The sequence below is a fragment of the Triturus cristatus genome, chromosome 4_2 (genome assembly GCF_964204655.1).
Source record: "Triturus cristatus chromosome 4_2, aTriCri1.1, whole genome shotgun sequence".
Lineage (NCBI taxonomy): Eukaryota > Metazoa > Chordata > Amphibia > Caudata > Salamandridae > Triturus > Triturus cristatus.
Window position 1 is genome coordinate 707,634,525 of NC_140586.1, and position 17,364 is coordinate 707,651,888.

General features: G+C 41.2%; 1 protein-coding gene across 1 annotated transcript in view; it reads right to left on the bottom strand.

Annotated features, from left to right (window-relative positions):
• Positions 1-2,491: 2,491 nt before the first annotated feature.
• Positions 2,492-17,364, bottom strand: part of TCEANC2 (transcription elongation factor A N-terminal and central domain containing 2) — a 106,384-nt gene continuing 91,511 nt past the window's right edge. The window contains exons 3-4 of the mRNA XM_085602572.1: positions 11,385-11,578; positions 2,492-3,378 (exon numbers count right to left, since the gene is read on the bottom strand). Of these exons, the coding sequence (XP_085458698.1) occupies positions 3,190-3,378; positions 11,385-11,578 (383 nt within the window). The 3' untranslated portion in view covers positions 2,492-3,189. The remainder of the gene's footprint in view (positions 3,379-11,384; positions 11,579-17,364) is intronic.

The window sequence follows — 17,364 nt, forward strand, 5'->3', positions numbered from 1 at the left end:
CCAGCGCGACCAGCGCTGACCGCCATCGCGCCATCTGTTTCCAATCAACGCGAAAATTGGAAACAGAAGACATTAATGATCGCTCCTAGGCCAGGGAACAAAGAAGGCGGGACAATCACCCGCCTTGGAAAAATTGCGTGTTGTCTTTCTTAGAAAGACGCATGCAAAGGCCAATTGCGGGTAATAACAAAAAAAAGCACACGCACAAGCGTGTGTTTAGAATTTAAAAGCCCTTACTAAAGCCTCGCTGAGCAACACATGCGCGCTGGCTCAGGCGAGACCTAAAAAGGGAAATATTCTATTAATGACTTGGAGGCAAGTATTATCCCACCCAAGGTGTATTGTGCATCTGGATTTAGTTTGTTGTATGAAGTTTTTAATACTGCAAACTAGTGTTTACATGTAAATTATTTTACTTACCAATGCTGTATGAGATTGTTGGAGATTAGGAACAATTATTGTACAGATGGTAGATTCTTTTTCCTGATTGCCCTCCCAGATGTTTACGATTGTTGACTTGTTTTTTGGGAGACTCACAGAAAACGGTATGGAGCTTCAGGTTGAGAGAAATTTTCATTTTCTCTTATAGAGCCCACATTCAAGATTGCAAGCTTAGAAGAAAGGATTCTAGTTGAGGTCTTCACAACAAAGAAAAGAGGTGGAGCTGCTCGTCGGCCACCTGTCTGTGCAGTTATGGTCTGGCAAAGATGCGGATAGGTGGACTGTGTTAGGTTTCTTACAATCAATACAAATAATTTTCTAACATGGTTCACTAAAGACTCATGGGAGTTGTAGTTTATATTTAATAAATGATGTTGTTTGCTGCTGACAAAAAGTAAAGTTAAGCAAAATACTCGCCTCTGTGTCATTTATACTTTCTTTGACGTGGTCTAGAAAATGTTAACTGTTGCTCCTCCCTAAGCTTCTGGGCCATGTAGCATGGCTCTCCCATGGCCTCAACTCAGACCCTGTAATAATACAATCTCCAACTGCAACATCCTTTGGAACTCTGCTGCATCTCTCTGCCCGCACTACAGCCCTCCACTGTCAGTACAGGGCCACTCCTAAGCAGAGAGGAAGAAAAAACAGCAATTCACCCTGACTGACATACACAAGTGAAGGAAGAACAAAGGGGTGGATTCAGTTTCATACGAGTGCACAACATACAGGAGTCCAGTGGGGCACAAGACTCAGGGCATCAAAATGAGAAACTCCATTCAAGAGAGATTAAAGCCCCATACTAATTATGGTAATTGTGTGATCCATTAGCATCTTTGACTGCTACACATTTTCACGTGGGTGCCTGCAGGTTACTTTACACAATCTGTGAAGCTTTGTCAGTGGTTACTTCTCAGGTGACTACATCAAGAGTCATTACATCACAGCCACTACATCGAGAGTGCCATTAGATCTAGTGCTGGAAGTACTTTACTACCCAGGTAAGTTGGTATGCATTGAATGTTTATATATATATATTTATTTAATATACTAGGTCTGTTGCAAATTAATCAAATAACACTAATTTATTTTAACGTACATGTAATTATAATTTATACCTCTCTGAAAGATAAAAAGCCCTATTATCTCTAGGCACTATCCACCCTAAACCTTAAAATCCGCCATGTTACTCAAATACACTACCCATTCCTGAACTCTAAACATCTTTATTATCCCTATACACTACCCATCCATGAAACCTAGAACCTCTTGCCACTTCTTTTCGCTACACAACGTGAACCCAAAATTCCCTTAGTACCCCTGAATACCCTTATACACTACCCATCCCTGAACCCAAAAAAACACTAAGACCCCTATAAATTACCCATCCATAAAAAACCCTACTACCTTAGGACCAGAAAACCCAGATATTAATTTATATTTTTAGAATTACTTAAAGCTTATTATGTATATTCTATTAAAATGTAATTGTTTATGTGTTACTTAAATATAATAGAATTCATCACATATAATTACATTTAAATGTTATCACTTATAATTCAATTATTTTGCGTTGATAATTAGTTAAATTAAAATTAAGCCACATTAGATCATCAAAATATTACTCATCTGTGAGTAAAGGCCAATATTGTAAAATACTGAAAACCTAACCGTGAAAGGCTCCCAATGTAACAGTAACACACCACACAAGCAGCATTAGTGCTTTCTCTAAACTTGCTTCTAATGGTCGGACCAACACTTACCGGCAGAAACCATGTCTTCCCATTTCTGGCCCAAGTAGGTTTGCTTTATAAGGCACACTTTAGGAGTCAATGTTTAAGTATCACTAAGTCAGCCGTCCAACACTACAAGCAACCACTGTGTTACAGCCTGCAACATTCACTCAAGGATATTACAAAGGGAACATAAGAGGCCTGGTCATCCAAGTGTAATAAATGTAACAGACAATGAAAGTAATGCTCGGTTTTGAAAGTTTCAAATTTTCTCCCCACTTCAATATGATCTTTTTGAGCCCAATGATTTATTTGCATACTTCAATTAATAAACATTTATTTGTTTAAAAAAATGCTTACAAAATATTAAAGATTCCACTTTTACCTTTACCCTCTGCCATTTGATTGAGCAATTAAGGTTATTGTCCAGTTATCCCACCATGAAAACACTGCTCTTCGCACGACATATCTTGCCTTTAAGGGCCTTTCTTGATACATATTGGTGCAGATGTTAATTGTTCACAATTCTCTTTGTAGCATTCATACCTCCTCTAGTCTGTATTACAGGAATTATTCACTTAAAAAATAATAATAAGGGGGTGGTGGTGTATAAAAGCATTAAGAGCGACCGCTTATTGCAGACAAGGCCCATGTGGGTTCTTGACTGACTGTCACGCGCAGTCAGATATTGCAAGAGTGTGCAAACACTGCAGAGTCACCAAAAGCCAAGTGTTAAGGAATGCCTTTATCAGCGGTGCAGAATGTGTGTGAAATATTTGCCGAAGAATATGCACTAATACACCGAGTAAACACAAAAAATGTAACCTTGGGGAGTTCATCAAAAAAGTCACTGCATCTCCCAATGACTGGCATAACAGTTTTTTGATCTGTTGGACGAAGAAACCAAAAGAAATAAGCCCATCTGGCAGTCACCGGGGGCACCTGTCTTGGGCTGACACTGTAACTCAAAGCGGAATGTGCGGTGGTTGTATCCCGCAGGGCCTTGGCTGGAGAAGCATCACTTTTTATGGCTCCGAACAAGCGTGCTCACTGTCAGTGCGCTGTCTTTCACTTGGCTACGGACTTCCGGTTTGTGCTTTAAGGTGAACACCAGGGCTCGCACCGTCTTCCGGTAGGGGACATTGATGAGCCGGGAGCACACATGGAAAGCCTCGCGCTCAATGTTTTCAACCAGTGGATGATCTGCCTAGAGGGAAAAATAAGAGATCAAGGTTAGAAAATAGCAGCGAGTGGGACTAGTCTGCAGCCCAGTGCCTCAGTCTCACCCTCACTCAGAGGAACACATGGGACAAGGTGCACAAACTGGCCTTCGCATAGCGCTGCACAAAGACCACTCCTTTACCATGCACCCCATCTACTACCTGGGCACGGAATAAAAATGCACAGATGACCTGGCAGGTTACAATGAATTAGGTGGGATTCAGCGAAGCGCCTGATGGCAAACAACAGCAAATGTAGCAGCAAAGTCCTTCACGGAACTGCAGACCTTTAGGTTCGCTTATTCTATCACAACGCCTTGGCACTGCCACCCTTACACCTTCCTGTGCCGTACTGCTTGAGCAGCAGCATGGACTGATCCATGGGACACTAAGGCCCCAATAATGGTGTCGGCCAGACCACCACCGGATAGACTGTCGGTGCCAGTTTTCCCAACATCAAGGGCGGCGGTAGGACTGTAACCCCTACAATGGAGGCAGTGTCTGCGCAGGCAACGCTGTAGGGATTACGATGTCCCTTTCACTCAGCCTTTACATGGCAGTCCCACTGCCATGTAAAGACAGATGGAAGAGGACTTCAGGGGCCCCAGGGCCCGACACCCAAGGGCCACTGTTAAAGGCCCATGGGGGCACATGTGGTGCCCTGCTACACACCCGTGCGCCGTGCCCCAGGCACCACATGGTGCCTGGAACATGGTGCATTGATGTGAACCAAGTGCCCGAGAACACGGCAGCTTGCGCTTTGGCCCTTTTCTAGGGCCGGAGCACATGCCGCAGTATTATTGAGTACATTGTGACCACTGTGCTGGCAGCCCTAACGTAATAAGGCGGGTGGGACCTCCGACTCCTTATCGGGCAGTCCCATTCCTGCTGTGATGGCGGTCGATCGTCCGACCGACTGCCCTCATAATAGGCCCCTATATTCTCCAACTGATGCTCAACGTGGATGGAGACACATACACACACACAGCTATATCAACTTTACTGATGTTTATAGTATGCCCTCATTTGTCGGTAAGCATTCAATGCAGTACTGAGTCACACTCTTGAAGTCTCAGGGGGAGAGTACACCCACTTTATCATACACTTTCTTTTGCAACTTGCACGCTTCCACAGTACCAGTTACATAGTGCAATGCACTTCCGTACACTGCGAGTTAGAACCTTTATTTTGCAAAGAAGCCAGCATCTTTGCTTAGTGCTAACTTCACAAATGCATAAATTTGACCCATCAATCTTGAACTTAGGCTCACAATTCAAAGGCTGGCCCTTGATCACAATCCTTAAGAGAATATGCCAGTTAAACACCTGTTTTCCCTACTTTTTCACTGACTTGAAACACAAGGATACGACTAGCCGTCGGCTTTCTGAAGCAGCCTGGCTTTAATCTGGTTCACAGCAATATTCAGCTTCAGCCAAATGTTCCCCTGTCTAGGATCTGCTCGTTATGCTTTAAGCTCTCTGCTAGTAGCCCTGTACTGCCTATCCTCAGCCTTCTGTGCATCATTGTGCATAGGTGCCCGTGACAAAAGTCCATCCATGCATCCCAGTGGACTCCTGATGCTGCAGAGTACTGGTTAAGGTGTGGTTCCTGTGTGTTCCATCCAGGAACTCAAGGGGCTACAACAATGCATTCATGGCATCACACACAAAATACAACAGGAGGACATTTACATTAGCTGTCATTATATCACGAAGGCAAAAAGAACAATTGATAGTCAGAATGCTTAACAACCTCATACATTCACCCCAGTACAGAGATCTAGACCTAAATCCACCGTTGTTTTGCTCCCCATGCCATTCCAGTTGAGATCTAGCCATTATGCAAATCGGTCTTGACCCACATGGGAACAGTCCGGCCCTAACTGCAAAGCCAGGTCCTCCCTGGACTGGAAACAAGCATCCTAGGACTGGTTTCAAGGTTTCACACCTCATCAACCAGGCTAGCTTAAATCCAGTGGTATAGTGAGCAAAAGAATTATGGATTTAACCCAGATCTATTGGGTGGGGTGAATATTTGATTTGTTCTGCATTTCGTCCATCATCTGTGTCTCTTTTGCTGTCATTATATCACGAGTCATTAAAGAAATGGTAAGTATATAAAAATACAGAAACCATCCTTATAATGACTTAAGAAAAAACAAATATGTAATAAATATGAAAATACAAGTACAAAAAGGTTGCAGAGTTGTAGAATAAAAATTAAGAATGGGTTTAGGGAATTTGGCCACCCCCAATTAAAAGGGGAGGGAAAGAGAGAAAGAGAGAAAGAGAGAAAGAGAGAAAGAGAGAGAGAGAGAGAGAGAGAGAGAGAGAGAGAGAGAGAGAGAGAAAGAGAATATATATGCATATATATTTTTTACATATACATTTTACACAGTGGCTGTCACCACAATTTAGTTATGATTAGGTCAGAGTTTCCTTAGGAAGAGTGTTTTCTGCTTTGTTAATAACTTTGACATATCTCCACAAAAATTTCAACAACAATAAAAAATCCATCCACCGTAGCTCTTTCATGGAAAGTTTCACACTGATCTGTCAAGCGGGGAAAAAGGGGCATCCCATAAAGTTGATTCCCCCTGTTAATTTCAATAGTACACTATGCTATTCGATTCAGAAAAAAAGGCTGAATAGTATTAAACAAATTTGGTAAAAAGAACTTTACATACTCAGAAAGCGTGCTGTTTAAAATTTGCTGGGAGTCCGTTTAGCTGTTTTCAAGATATTTGCATTTAAAGAGGTATTGGGTTGGGCTTGAAGAGGTTACAAAGTAAGGTATGTCTGGACAGTTGATTTCACTGAAGTCCTGCAGTAATGAAAACTTAAAATATAGGGCCCTCTGATTGGCTGAGGGGGCTTTTTTCCCCAAGCAATCTAATTGACTGGCCACAACTCAGAACAAAAGGTTGTGGCCATCAGAGAGGACTTGGGAACTTGATCAGCCAACCGCCCGCTGAGCTGCAGAGGAGTTGACTGACTATGATTTAAAAAAAACACAGAAGTTCACTGGAAAAACACAAGGGTTAAAGTAACATTATAGTTAGGCATGGCAATAAGATCTTACCTTATGTTAAAAAAAGAAACAGAAATTCTCTGAAAAAATAAACGTTAAAGTGACATTATAGTTAGGTGTTGAAATAAGATTAAACAAATACGTTTATGATTTAAAAAAACACAGAATTTTAAATTCAAGGCACAAGGATGAGGTCCCAGACTCCTGTAATGGCAGCTACAACCTTTTCCTTTATGCTGCGGCCAGTCAGTTAGAATGCTCAGTCCCAAGGGACGGTACCAGTAAAACCAAAACAACAGATGGAAAAACTCTCTCAGCCAATCAGATCACTCTATCTGTGTCCTGCAGGAGCAGTGGTCCAGAAATCATTATGATTTAAATCCACATTTCTTCAAACCAGCTGAATGGATTTACACTTAATAACAAAAAGCATGCTTTCTGAGTAGATTTCTAATTTTCTGTCTAATTTGGTTTAATTCTGTTGAGCCATTTTTTCTGTGTCACTTCACAAAATATCATATTAGAATTAACATGTGAAAACAACACTTTGGGACAAACCCCTTTTTCTCAGCTCCCATTTAATGATAACCCCAAAACACTGCAGGAAGGAGCAGAGGTAGATCAACTTTAAAAAAAAAAAAAATTTTAAGTTTCTTGAAGATTTGTCACACTACGCCAAATTAGCAACAAAAAAAAACACTCTTCCGATGGAGACTCTGACCAAACTATGACGACACAGTGATGGTTGCTACTGTGTAATATACATGTATACATATAAAACACATTATTTTATTTAACTGAAAAAGTGATTTCTAGTTCTGGCTCATAAGTGCAAAACCAATGAAGTTCACCAGTTATGGATACCAATGTACACAACACATGTCGTAACTCACGCTGTCAACCATGTTGTTCTCTTGATAGTGCTGCTCTTTTCTTCTGTACTACAGGCAAATTTGAGTTTCGAGCATGGTGGGTAGTGCAAAATATGGCGTGTGTTATGTGCATTGGTATCCATAACTCAATCAATCAGGGGATTGTAAATCGCAACTACACACCCGAGAGGGTCTCAAGGCGCTGGGGGGGGGAGGGGAGGAGGGGTTGGCTCAGTTGACTGCTGGGATGATCTGAAGGGCTAGGTCTTGAGGTCCTTCCTAAACTGGGGCAGTGGGGGGTTTGCCGGAGGTGGAGAGAGAGGTCGTTCCAGGCCTTGCTGCGAGTTAGGAGAAGGACTTTCCTCCCGTTCTGGTCTCGTAGATACTTGGGATGGTGAGCAGAGATAGGTTAGCTGGTCGCAGGTGCCTCTTACGTGCGAGGAAGGAGAGGCGGTTCTTTAGGTATGCTGGTCCAATGTTGTGGAGGCTTGTAAGCGTGAGTGAGGAGCTTGAAGGTTATTCTTCTTTCGATGGAGAGCCAGTGGAGATTGTGGAGGTGTTGGGTGATGTGGTGGTGGCAGGGGACGTCGGGTATCAGTTTGGCTTTGGCGTTCTGGAGCTTGCACAGTACTTTCTTGTAGATTCAGGCCTAGATAGTGTTGCCATAGTCCAGTCTGCTACTGACAAACTTCCATAGTTTTACACGTATAAGCCAGAAGCATACATACCTCAGCTTTCAACTATATTTTTTCAGTGAATTTGATTTTTTTTTACGATTTACCAAATTTCCAACCCCTGCCTGGCCAGGAGTCAGGCTCTGCACTTAACACGACATAGGCAGACAATAAAATGAGTTATGTTTGTTTTAGTTTTTGTTAGTTTTAATTCTTTTTTAACACAACGCTTTTCTAGCTTCACACAGAGCCTCTAAACTGGTTCTAGACCACTGGCCACAGCATTACCACTAAACAAATACTACAGACACCAACTCAAACTTTCTTTCACCCTCTTACAAATGCTGCTTAACATTAGGGAAAGGTAGGCCACAATTCAAAACCCTGTCTCTTAATCCACCTGTTGGACTATAATTTACAAACCACCCCATGCTTGTAAGGGTGCCATTCTTCATACCTCATTAAACCATTATAGTCTCCCTACAGTGATACTCACTTAGGTCTACCCAATGAAACCACAACAAAAGAGAGAAATTAAATTAAGCTGCTCGCTAAGCTGACTGACACTTGCAAAAACTGTACTAAAGTTATCTCTTTCTTCATGTCCCCACCAGAATACTATTCTGCTTTTACATTTGTGTTGTCCTTGTTGGCACCATTTAAATAATGATGATCAACTGATACAGCAAAAGCGCTCCTTACATTAGGTTGCAGAACCACATCATGGCACAAACTCCCTTTTACCCCAAAATGTTTTACAATCAGGGATCAGATTGGAAAAGCAAATAGTGCACATGCAGCTTTGCACGTCCTGAAAATGAGGAATAACATGCACCATTGGTGCATTATTGGGTGCAAACTGCACACCCACTAATGTGCACAGCAGGCTCCATCTCAAAGGTTGACGTTCAATTTGCACCCAATTTTATGGCCAAATTGTGATGGGGCATGTTTTTCGGGAGTGGCAACAATATATTTGTTCTAAAATCTCAAATCTAGGTTGCATGCTGTGTCAGTACTTGACAGAACACGGTGACAGGCTCCATTTCCTTAAAAAAATTGTTATTTATTCAAATCACTTGAAATACAGTACAAACGGCTGATAAATTTGGCAGTAAGAATCTGGAATGTGATCCACCGTAAGCAGTATAAATATTTTAAGTTTAGTTTCCACTTCACTACTTGCTCATCTATCCCTCTAACTACACTAGTCTCCCTACAGTTAGATGGACTACAGAATTACCCTCACCACAGAGGCCAATGGTCCCCGGATGGATCTTTCTCCACTGATAGGAAGGGTGGGAATTAGGGTGTCCAAAACATCAATATTAGCCACCCAATGAGGACAATTAATTGGTAACCAACTCACAAGTTTTAAATAAGGTTCAGATACACTACTCTCAGGACCATATTGTACAAATAAAGTATTGCAATGGGGAGACCCAATCTCTGAAGAAATGAAGTCTAACCAGAAAAATAGAAACTAGAAGCTCCGCTGCTGCACCACAGAATAGAAGAAACTTGATATTCTGAAAACATTTGCTGATTTTTGCAACAACGCATTTAGATTAAGAGAGTAATTTATACAAATAAGCAACTTCTTAATCATCTCGGTCAAGAATATTAAAGCATGTAGTACGAGACGACACATTTAGTCAGAAGTTCAAATCCAAACGGATGAGTTTAAACAAACATCAGATACAAGATTACAGGCTTCTACACCACCATTAGAGGCAGAAGAATAGTTCGGTTCTATCTAAGATTCAAAGCAAGGGGAAAAAGAATCAATTTTAAAGTCCTCTAAGGGCGAGTCTATGAGCATTAGCAAAAAGAAAACATGAAGTAAAAATTAAGTAGTTCGGCAAAGATTAATTCCAGGACGACTGCATGAATGAAGCAGCATTAGGTAAAGGGCAGTTCAAGATAGGAAAAATTAGGCGTTTGCAAGAAAAGGATAAATCCAAAGTGCAATGAGTGGTGCCCTATGAAAAAAAATAATGATGCCTTGTCAAAAGGAAAAAAAGTCTGGTGTTGCATTGCACCAGAGGAAGAGAGAGTATGGCATTTCCCCTCCTTTGGGGTTTCTTCTTTTATAGTCCTTATGACACGGTATAACTCCACTAGTCAGTCCATCGCATCATTATTTTACGTATGTAGTCACAAAATACATTTAGTTACTCATGCATTCTTTCCCAAGCATTTCATGAGAACAACTCAGGTTTCTGGGCCTTACAGGTTTGTCAATGGTAAGAAAATATACAATGTCATCATTGAGAACTGACTTTCCCAACAAGTCATTTCACCATGAACTTCGAAAGAAAGTTCCTTGCATGTATACTGAAACTTGCACAGAACAAATAAAGCAACATTTGCAAAAATGTCAATGAATTATTATGCTTGCTAAGGGGAAATTGCAGCTCAAGAAAGAACATGCTTAAAGCTTAAAATACATACAGAAGCTTCTAAATGAATTGAACTTAACTGGAAACAAATATAATGCATCAAATCATTATTTCATAATAAAAGAATAAAAATAAAGGTTCCACCAATGTATTATTACACAAAGTAGATTAGCGTTAGCTATGGTCTACTACGACAGATGTTTCAACTTCCATACATGTAAATTATTCTTAAAACCCATTTTACCAAAATCGTTTCTACATTTTTTAAAATCATTAAGGTCTCTACAATCACCTCTGTAAATTTCAACTTCCTAGCTAATTTTATCGCATAATTGCACCACAATCGATTTATAATGCATATGCAATGAAAGGCAATAGAACTGTTAGGGCTCATGATTAAACTCATTAGTTTTCATCAGTAGGTAAATAATAAAACATAATTTCATGAGCAATCTTATTATGAAAAACTTTATTAAGTGTTATAACTATTTAGCAATGTATTTCCTCTTTTTATAACTCTTTCAAGCACGCTTTTACGGTGCTGTTACTTCCCTTGTCTCTACGGTTGTATCACTTGGTCTATTTTGTGCCATGTGCACATTCAGGTTTTTGCCTCTAAATCAGCAAAGTGTCATGTAATGCGATTTTGAAATATTTCCTCTATAAAATGTGCAACACCTGTGTGTGACACCTAGGTTTAAAGTCGGTATCACAAGTGTTATCTGCACATTTTTTGTTAAACTGAAAATGGCAAAAACATGTGGGCATCAGGATTTGTAACAAAGCAATAGTGGAGGGAACAACACAACACATTTACAACCTTACTAATAGAAGTTAAAAAATGAAGGGTACCACATGTCATAGAATGTATTTAGCAAATTATAATAAAACACTAAAAGGGGGAGGGAAGATTTACGCCAGAGGGCGATGGGAGGTTGTTGTGACTCAGATCTGTACAACACATTGGATGAGGGAATAAAACACACGACTTAAAAAGAAAGCTGTAACCACCTACCTCAAGCTGCAAGGACTCAGACAGCAACCTTCGTGCATTGTTTCTTAGGCTCTCGGTTTGGGAGTCGCTTCGCACTTCTATGGATGTCTTATTTGCGTTCTCTTTAATAAACGTTATCCATTGGTTGTAAACTTCTTTGGCCAGACCAGCAACTTCCGAATCTGGGTGCTTACGCAGTTTATTTACAGTGTGACCTGATTAACAAGTAAAAAAGGAAAGAAAAGGAAAAAAACTTGACAAATTAGCATTTCGCCAAGATTACAGTAATTGAGATTAACCAAAAAACCTGTATATGTCAGAGAAAACATATTTGTTTTTCACCATAAGTGCCGCCAACGCCAGATTCCCCAGCCCTTTTTGGAACTATGTTAAGACTCAGGGCAATTCAATTCAATTCAGTCTTTATTTCGGTTTGAAAAACCATAAAAGATAAACAACAACAATTTGCACATCATAAAACATTTCCAACGGTATCGCTAGACACTTGCATAAGTATGAAAATTCATATTTTGAATACAGGACCTTTCTCAATTATCTTTGAAAAAAAATACAGTTAAAATTTAAGCTTTATAAATAAATAAAACATTGAGGAGTTGCAGCAAATATCATTATAGATAGCCAATGACCATAAATACCTATCTGGCATCCTTTAGATAAAACTTCCTGGTTAGAAATCAATTCAAAAAGTGCAAGTGCTTTTAAGAGCAACATATATACTTGATATGGCATTCCACTAGTTTCCTTGATGATTCATAAAGTGCAGGTGCAAAACTAGTATAGTAACAGTATTACAAATGTAGTACATAGGGTGCAAGTGCAGAACGTATGCGGTGACAATATTCCAAATATAAAATACTCGAATTTCAAACCTTCATTTGCTCTTATTAAACCTACAGCAAACAAGTACCTACTGACGCTAAAAACGACCTTTTGAGAGGTATCAGTTCTCAATATTCTTACTGCCTCATAACATGACCTAATTCCCAATATCCGACAAATGGGTTTGATCCATTTCCTTCTAGATTTTACATAAACAGGTTAGAAGAATAATAAATGTAGGTCATTTTCACTTGCACCAGATTGGCACAATGTACAGCACTCAGTATTTTCCTCCCCTTGTTTACAAGCCCATTTCGATGTGTTTGAATTAATGTAAAGAATGCTGTATAGAATTTTCATATATAGGGATTTAGCTAACTGTTGCTGCACCTCGTCCAAAAATGGTTCAAAGCTCCTAGTTTGTTTCATTAAAAGGAACCGTTTGTTAGTGTACCAATGGCTGAGCTATGAGACGCGCTGTCTTGAATATAGGCCCAATAAGTTGATTTTAATATTTTCTTAGAAACCATAGACAATTGAGCAGGCTCCTCTCAAAAATGCTTCAGCCCTAGTTTATTGACCCAACAATGAACAAGCTTGAGCCAAGGCAAACCTGTGCTGTGGCTGAGCCTTAAGATTTCCTCTAGCCCTTCTTTATAAAGCACAAGCTCTGCTGTAGACCACAGTCGCACCCAGAACAATAATGGTCGTAAAATTGCCTGGTGATCCATATGGCGTACATTTGGGTCCATTACAATAGGTGTTAGTGGTGTACGCATAGGAAGGCGCAGTAGTTTCCTAAAAAACGTGTTTTCTCCTACCATAAAAGTGTTATTGTTTGAGGGCCCCCATAATTCTGCCCCGTAAAGGGATGCCGATTGTGCCCTATACTTATATACCTCAAGGGCAGGGGATACCGCTTTAGAGATACTACTCTCATGTTTCTTTACTATTGGTAGAGAGTTTTGGAGTAAAATGATCTTGCTTTTTTCCAATTGCGATTTCAAAGATATTTTAGTGTCCAAGGTTATACCTAAATAGTTAAAATTATGCACATATTCTAGCCTCTGGTTTTTAACAGTTAAATTATTTTTTAAAAGACTTTTGAGGATTGACTGCCATATATTTTGTTTTGCTAGAATTTATTTCCAGGCCCTTAGTCTCGCAATATGCACCAAAGGTATCTATTAAACATTGTAAACCTTTTGGAGTTTGGAATATTAGAATGGTGTCATCTGCAAATAAAAGGGCAGGTACTGGCACCCCACCTAGTTTGGGAGAATCATGTTCGCAGCCCAATAAGTATTCCGGAATACCATTTACATACAGCACACATCCCTGCCTTACGCCCCTGTCTACTCGAATTCGGTCAGTAAGCTCACCCCTCAGACCCCAACCTTCACAAAATTATCCTCATGCAATCTTATAATTTGAATGAGCATCTCCCCCGGTACCCCATTTTTAAGGATTTCCAGAGGAGATTTCTAGGGATGAGGTCGAAGGCGGCCTTTAACTCAAGGCACTATCACTGCACCCTCATGCACCATCAATACACAGACGCTGGCAGGGAATGGCTTGTATGCAACAAAATTCATAGGAAGCCCAGAGCCAGAATATTGTCAGTATAAATGGTTTATGGGTCTACAGCAAACGTTTTAACCGTACTGTAGACCATGCATACTTTTTGGATAATTGCAGAAGTTTTACATATGGCCCTAAATTCTACTGGCAGCCAGTATTTTTATGAAGGATCTTGGATATCATACACAACTGAATTGTAAATTGCAATTATAAGGTGCTTACTACACCTGACGAAGCGTTGAAGCGCTTTGGGGCAAATAGTACGCTACTTCGGAACCCAAGATTAGAGGTTAATAGTTAGCAGATTGTTAATAATTTTTTTTTTTGTTTCTCTGAACATTAGTTGTGTTCGGTCTTTGCTCTTGATTTCTTGTGTGTTTAGTAGAGTTTAGAGTTGGGATAAGATGATGGGAATGGATCTGGAGGGGGAAGTAGTATGTTGTTTTTGTAAGTAGCAAAAGGTGTGAACCTGTTAGTTTGGTGACATGGCTAAAAAAAGGAGGGGGAAGTTTGAGAACGATGTTTGGGGGCTCAGAAAGGTTTGATATGAGTCAGAGAGGAAGCATGTGACAAAGGATGAATGAAAGGAGGATTTTTAATAGCAGAATACTGAAATTATTTTATACGTACATATATGCACATGACACTTAGTAAGGTTTCTTTGGCTGGAGAAAACCCCTCTTTATAAATATCAATATGTGCATAGAAACATTATTATTTACATGGTCTCATGTGCACATTTATCCTGTGTGGAATAATCCAGTCCAGGTCTTGCATCTTGTGGAGTGGAGCACCTTGTGGATGAGCACGTGAGCAGTAGTTGCGGCGGCGGTGTAGCGGCAGCGAGAGGCCAGGAGAACCCGCCAGGAGAACCGAGAACCGCGAGCCGCGACAGGAGCCAGACGTTAAGGTTAAGGATCGCATCAGGAGCGGAACGGCATAGAAGCAGTGACGGCAGCGGTGTGGTGTTGTGGGAAGCCGGGAGTCGCGAATCCCGTGAGTTATAGCAGGATTTGCGGGAGCCACATAGAGGCTGCAGCGTGGGAGTCACAGGAGGCTGTGAGGGGCGACAGCAGCCCCTCCCAGAAGAGCTGAGTACCGCAGAGACTGCAGAGACTACAGAGATTTCAGGAGGCCGAGGCAGAGGTGAGCTGCTGGTTGCAAGCGGACTTGGTATGGCTGTTCTGGGGCAGTGGTTGTAGCGGTGGACACAGTGGAGACAGTGGAGACCGTGCGGGTATGGCAGCAGCATCTTCAGTGTGTCACCACTTGTAGCCACTCCGGTCCCGCCACCCTCTTTCACCGCAGTATTACAGCAGTATTACCGCGTTACCCCTCGGCTTCATTCAGGTATAGAGGCTCAGAGGTCACAAGGGGGCCAAGGTGAGCAAAAGCAGCAGCAGTAAAAGTAAAGCATAAGGAGTAAAGGGGGTGGGCAGGCGCTAGATTTTGACTAGCCCGATCCTCAAAACTCCTCGGGCACAGTAAATCGAGTGCCTCAGCAGCAACAACGTCAGAGAGCAAGCTCCGGCAACAGTGCCCGTCAGCAACAGCCACCAAGGGAGGCACGGAGGGTCAGCAGAATTGGACTTAGTAAGCGGCACACCGGAGCACACAGGAGCACACAGGAGCTCTCAGTGCACCAAAGAGGGAATAATACAGAATAACCCAGACCCCCAATAACTAAAACTAATTTTTTTAAAATCTTGTAACATCCAACTCAACTTTCCCACAAAGGAAATGAGATCGGGGAAAGTTCGTCAAGTGGCAACAGGCAAAAAACCATATAAAACCAAAATCTAAAAAAACCTATTGAAGAAAGCTCCATCAAGCCGATAAGGAAAGGCTTCAAGACCGAAAGAGAGGTTGGTCTCAGCGCCGATCCGGAAACAACAACTCTGAGTCCGTGAAGCAAAACCGGGATTCATAAATTCTTCTTTTTACAGGACCCAATGGCTGCTATTTATGCACCAACAGTTGAGGCTACCCAGCTGCCAAGTCCAATTTTCTCAGATATTAGGACCAACAAGGGCCTCTTCGAGACAGGAACACCCGCTCAACAAACAAATAGCGACCCCATTCACGTCATAACAAGTGCTTCCTCCTTACAGGTACTGGCAAACACCAACGACGCACCAACAGGGGAACCAGCCCCAGAGAAATCAATGACAGATCTACCAGCATGTAAGCTGGTAACCGTAACTGCACAGGTACACCAGTTCAAGTCCACAAGAAATGTAAAGGAAGCAACCAGAAGCGTAGTAATTGAGGGAAACAGAAAGGAATCGATGGAGGGAAAGTTAAAGTTAAACAAATCAGCAGTGCGGGTAGTCCTCGCGGAAGAAACCTGGTCAAACTCATTTTCCTTATCTAATGATTCCAACCTTTTAGAAATTCTGGAAACTAAAACACAGAAAAAAGAAACCCAAGGGAATCTCTTGCCACTGGAAAGCCGCAGGGGAGCACAGCAGAGTAGATTGGGAATGGTGGTATCCACTCCATTAAGCCTGTCCCTCAGTAATGACCAACAAGTGATCGTACCAGAGGATGGCAGTAGTTTTTCTACAAAAATAAACCAATTAAACCTGTCATCCCAAATAACAATTTAATCCGTTAGTAGGATCGATCACGGGTCAGGCGATTCGGGGAAGTGCCGTGAAGATTATCCAAATACACAATGGAGTCAAACCGTGTTAGGCACGCTGGATCTAGCAACAAGGGTACTGAATTACCAATCAGTTAGAATGGAAGCCCAAATAGACCTCATTAATTTAATCGCTGGCCACATCTCAGGCATAAACGCCAAGATGAACTTAATCACGTCCCTACTAACACTCAGGGGAAACTTGGAGCCTCAAACAAACAATTACAAACAACTGCCTAATTGTGGCTGCGGCATTATAATTGAGAAATTGGCAATTCTGCCCAAAATTTTAAAGGACATTCTAGGGGCCGTAAAAAATAAACATGTAACAACAAGCAGAACAGGGAAACTCAAAATAAGATTTAAACAAAGGGAATATCAAAAGGCAATAAATCAATAACAAAGTGAAGTAGTAAAGCCAAGGGTGAAACAGAGCAAGAGGGTTGTGATGACCAACCGGACATAACGGATTATCAAATGGAAGCAACACAGAGCATCCTTAAGACCTCGCCTACTGTAAAACCAACAAAAAGGCAAAGAAAACACGCAAGGAAGGCCAGGATTAAAAATAACAAACAACAAAGCTTAAGTTCGAAGAAAAACTTTCCAATGTTTACAATCAAAACATCCCAAGGGGGAAAAAAAATCATTGAAAGTGTCCACTTGTGAGGCACCCTCAACAGCCGCAGAACAATCGAAACGTATATTAGAACCCAAGCCAATGCAAGATACTTCGATCTCCATCGCCCCCACTATCCAAAAACAGACGAATCAGGATCTCGATATAGCTGCAGGATACTCATTAGCAAAAGAAGCAGACCAAAATAATAGACAGGAAAAGTGGCGATCAGATCGAAACCAATTAATTGAGAAAGGTGCAGGGCGAGAAAAAACATCTCAAGTCCTATAGAAAAATGCAACTCGGAGTAATAGATA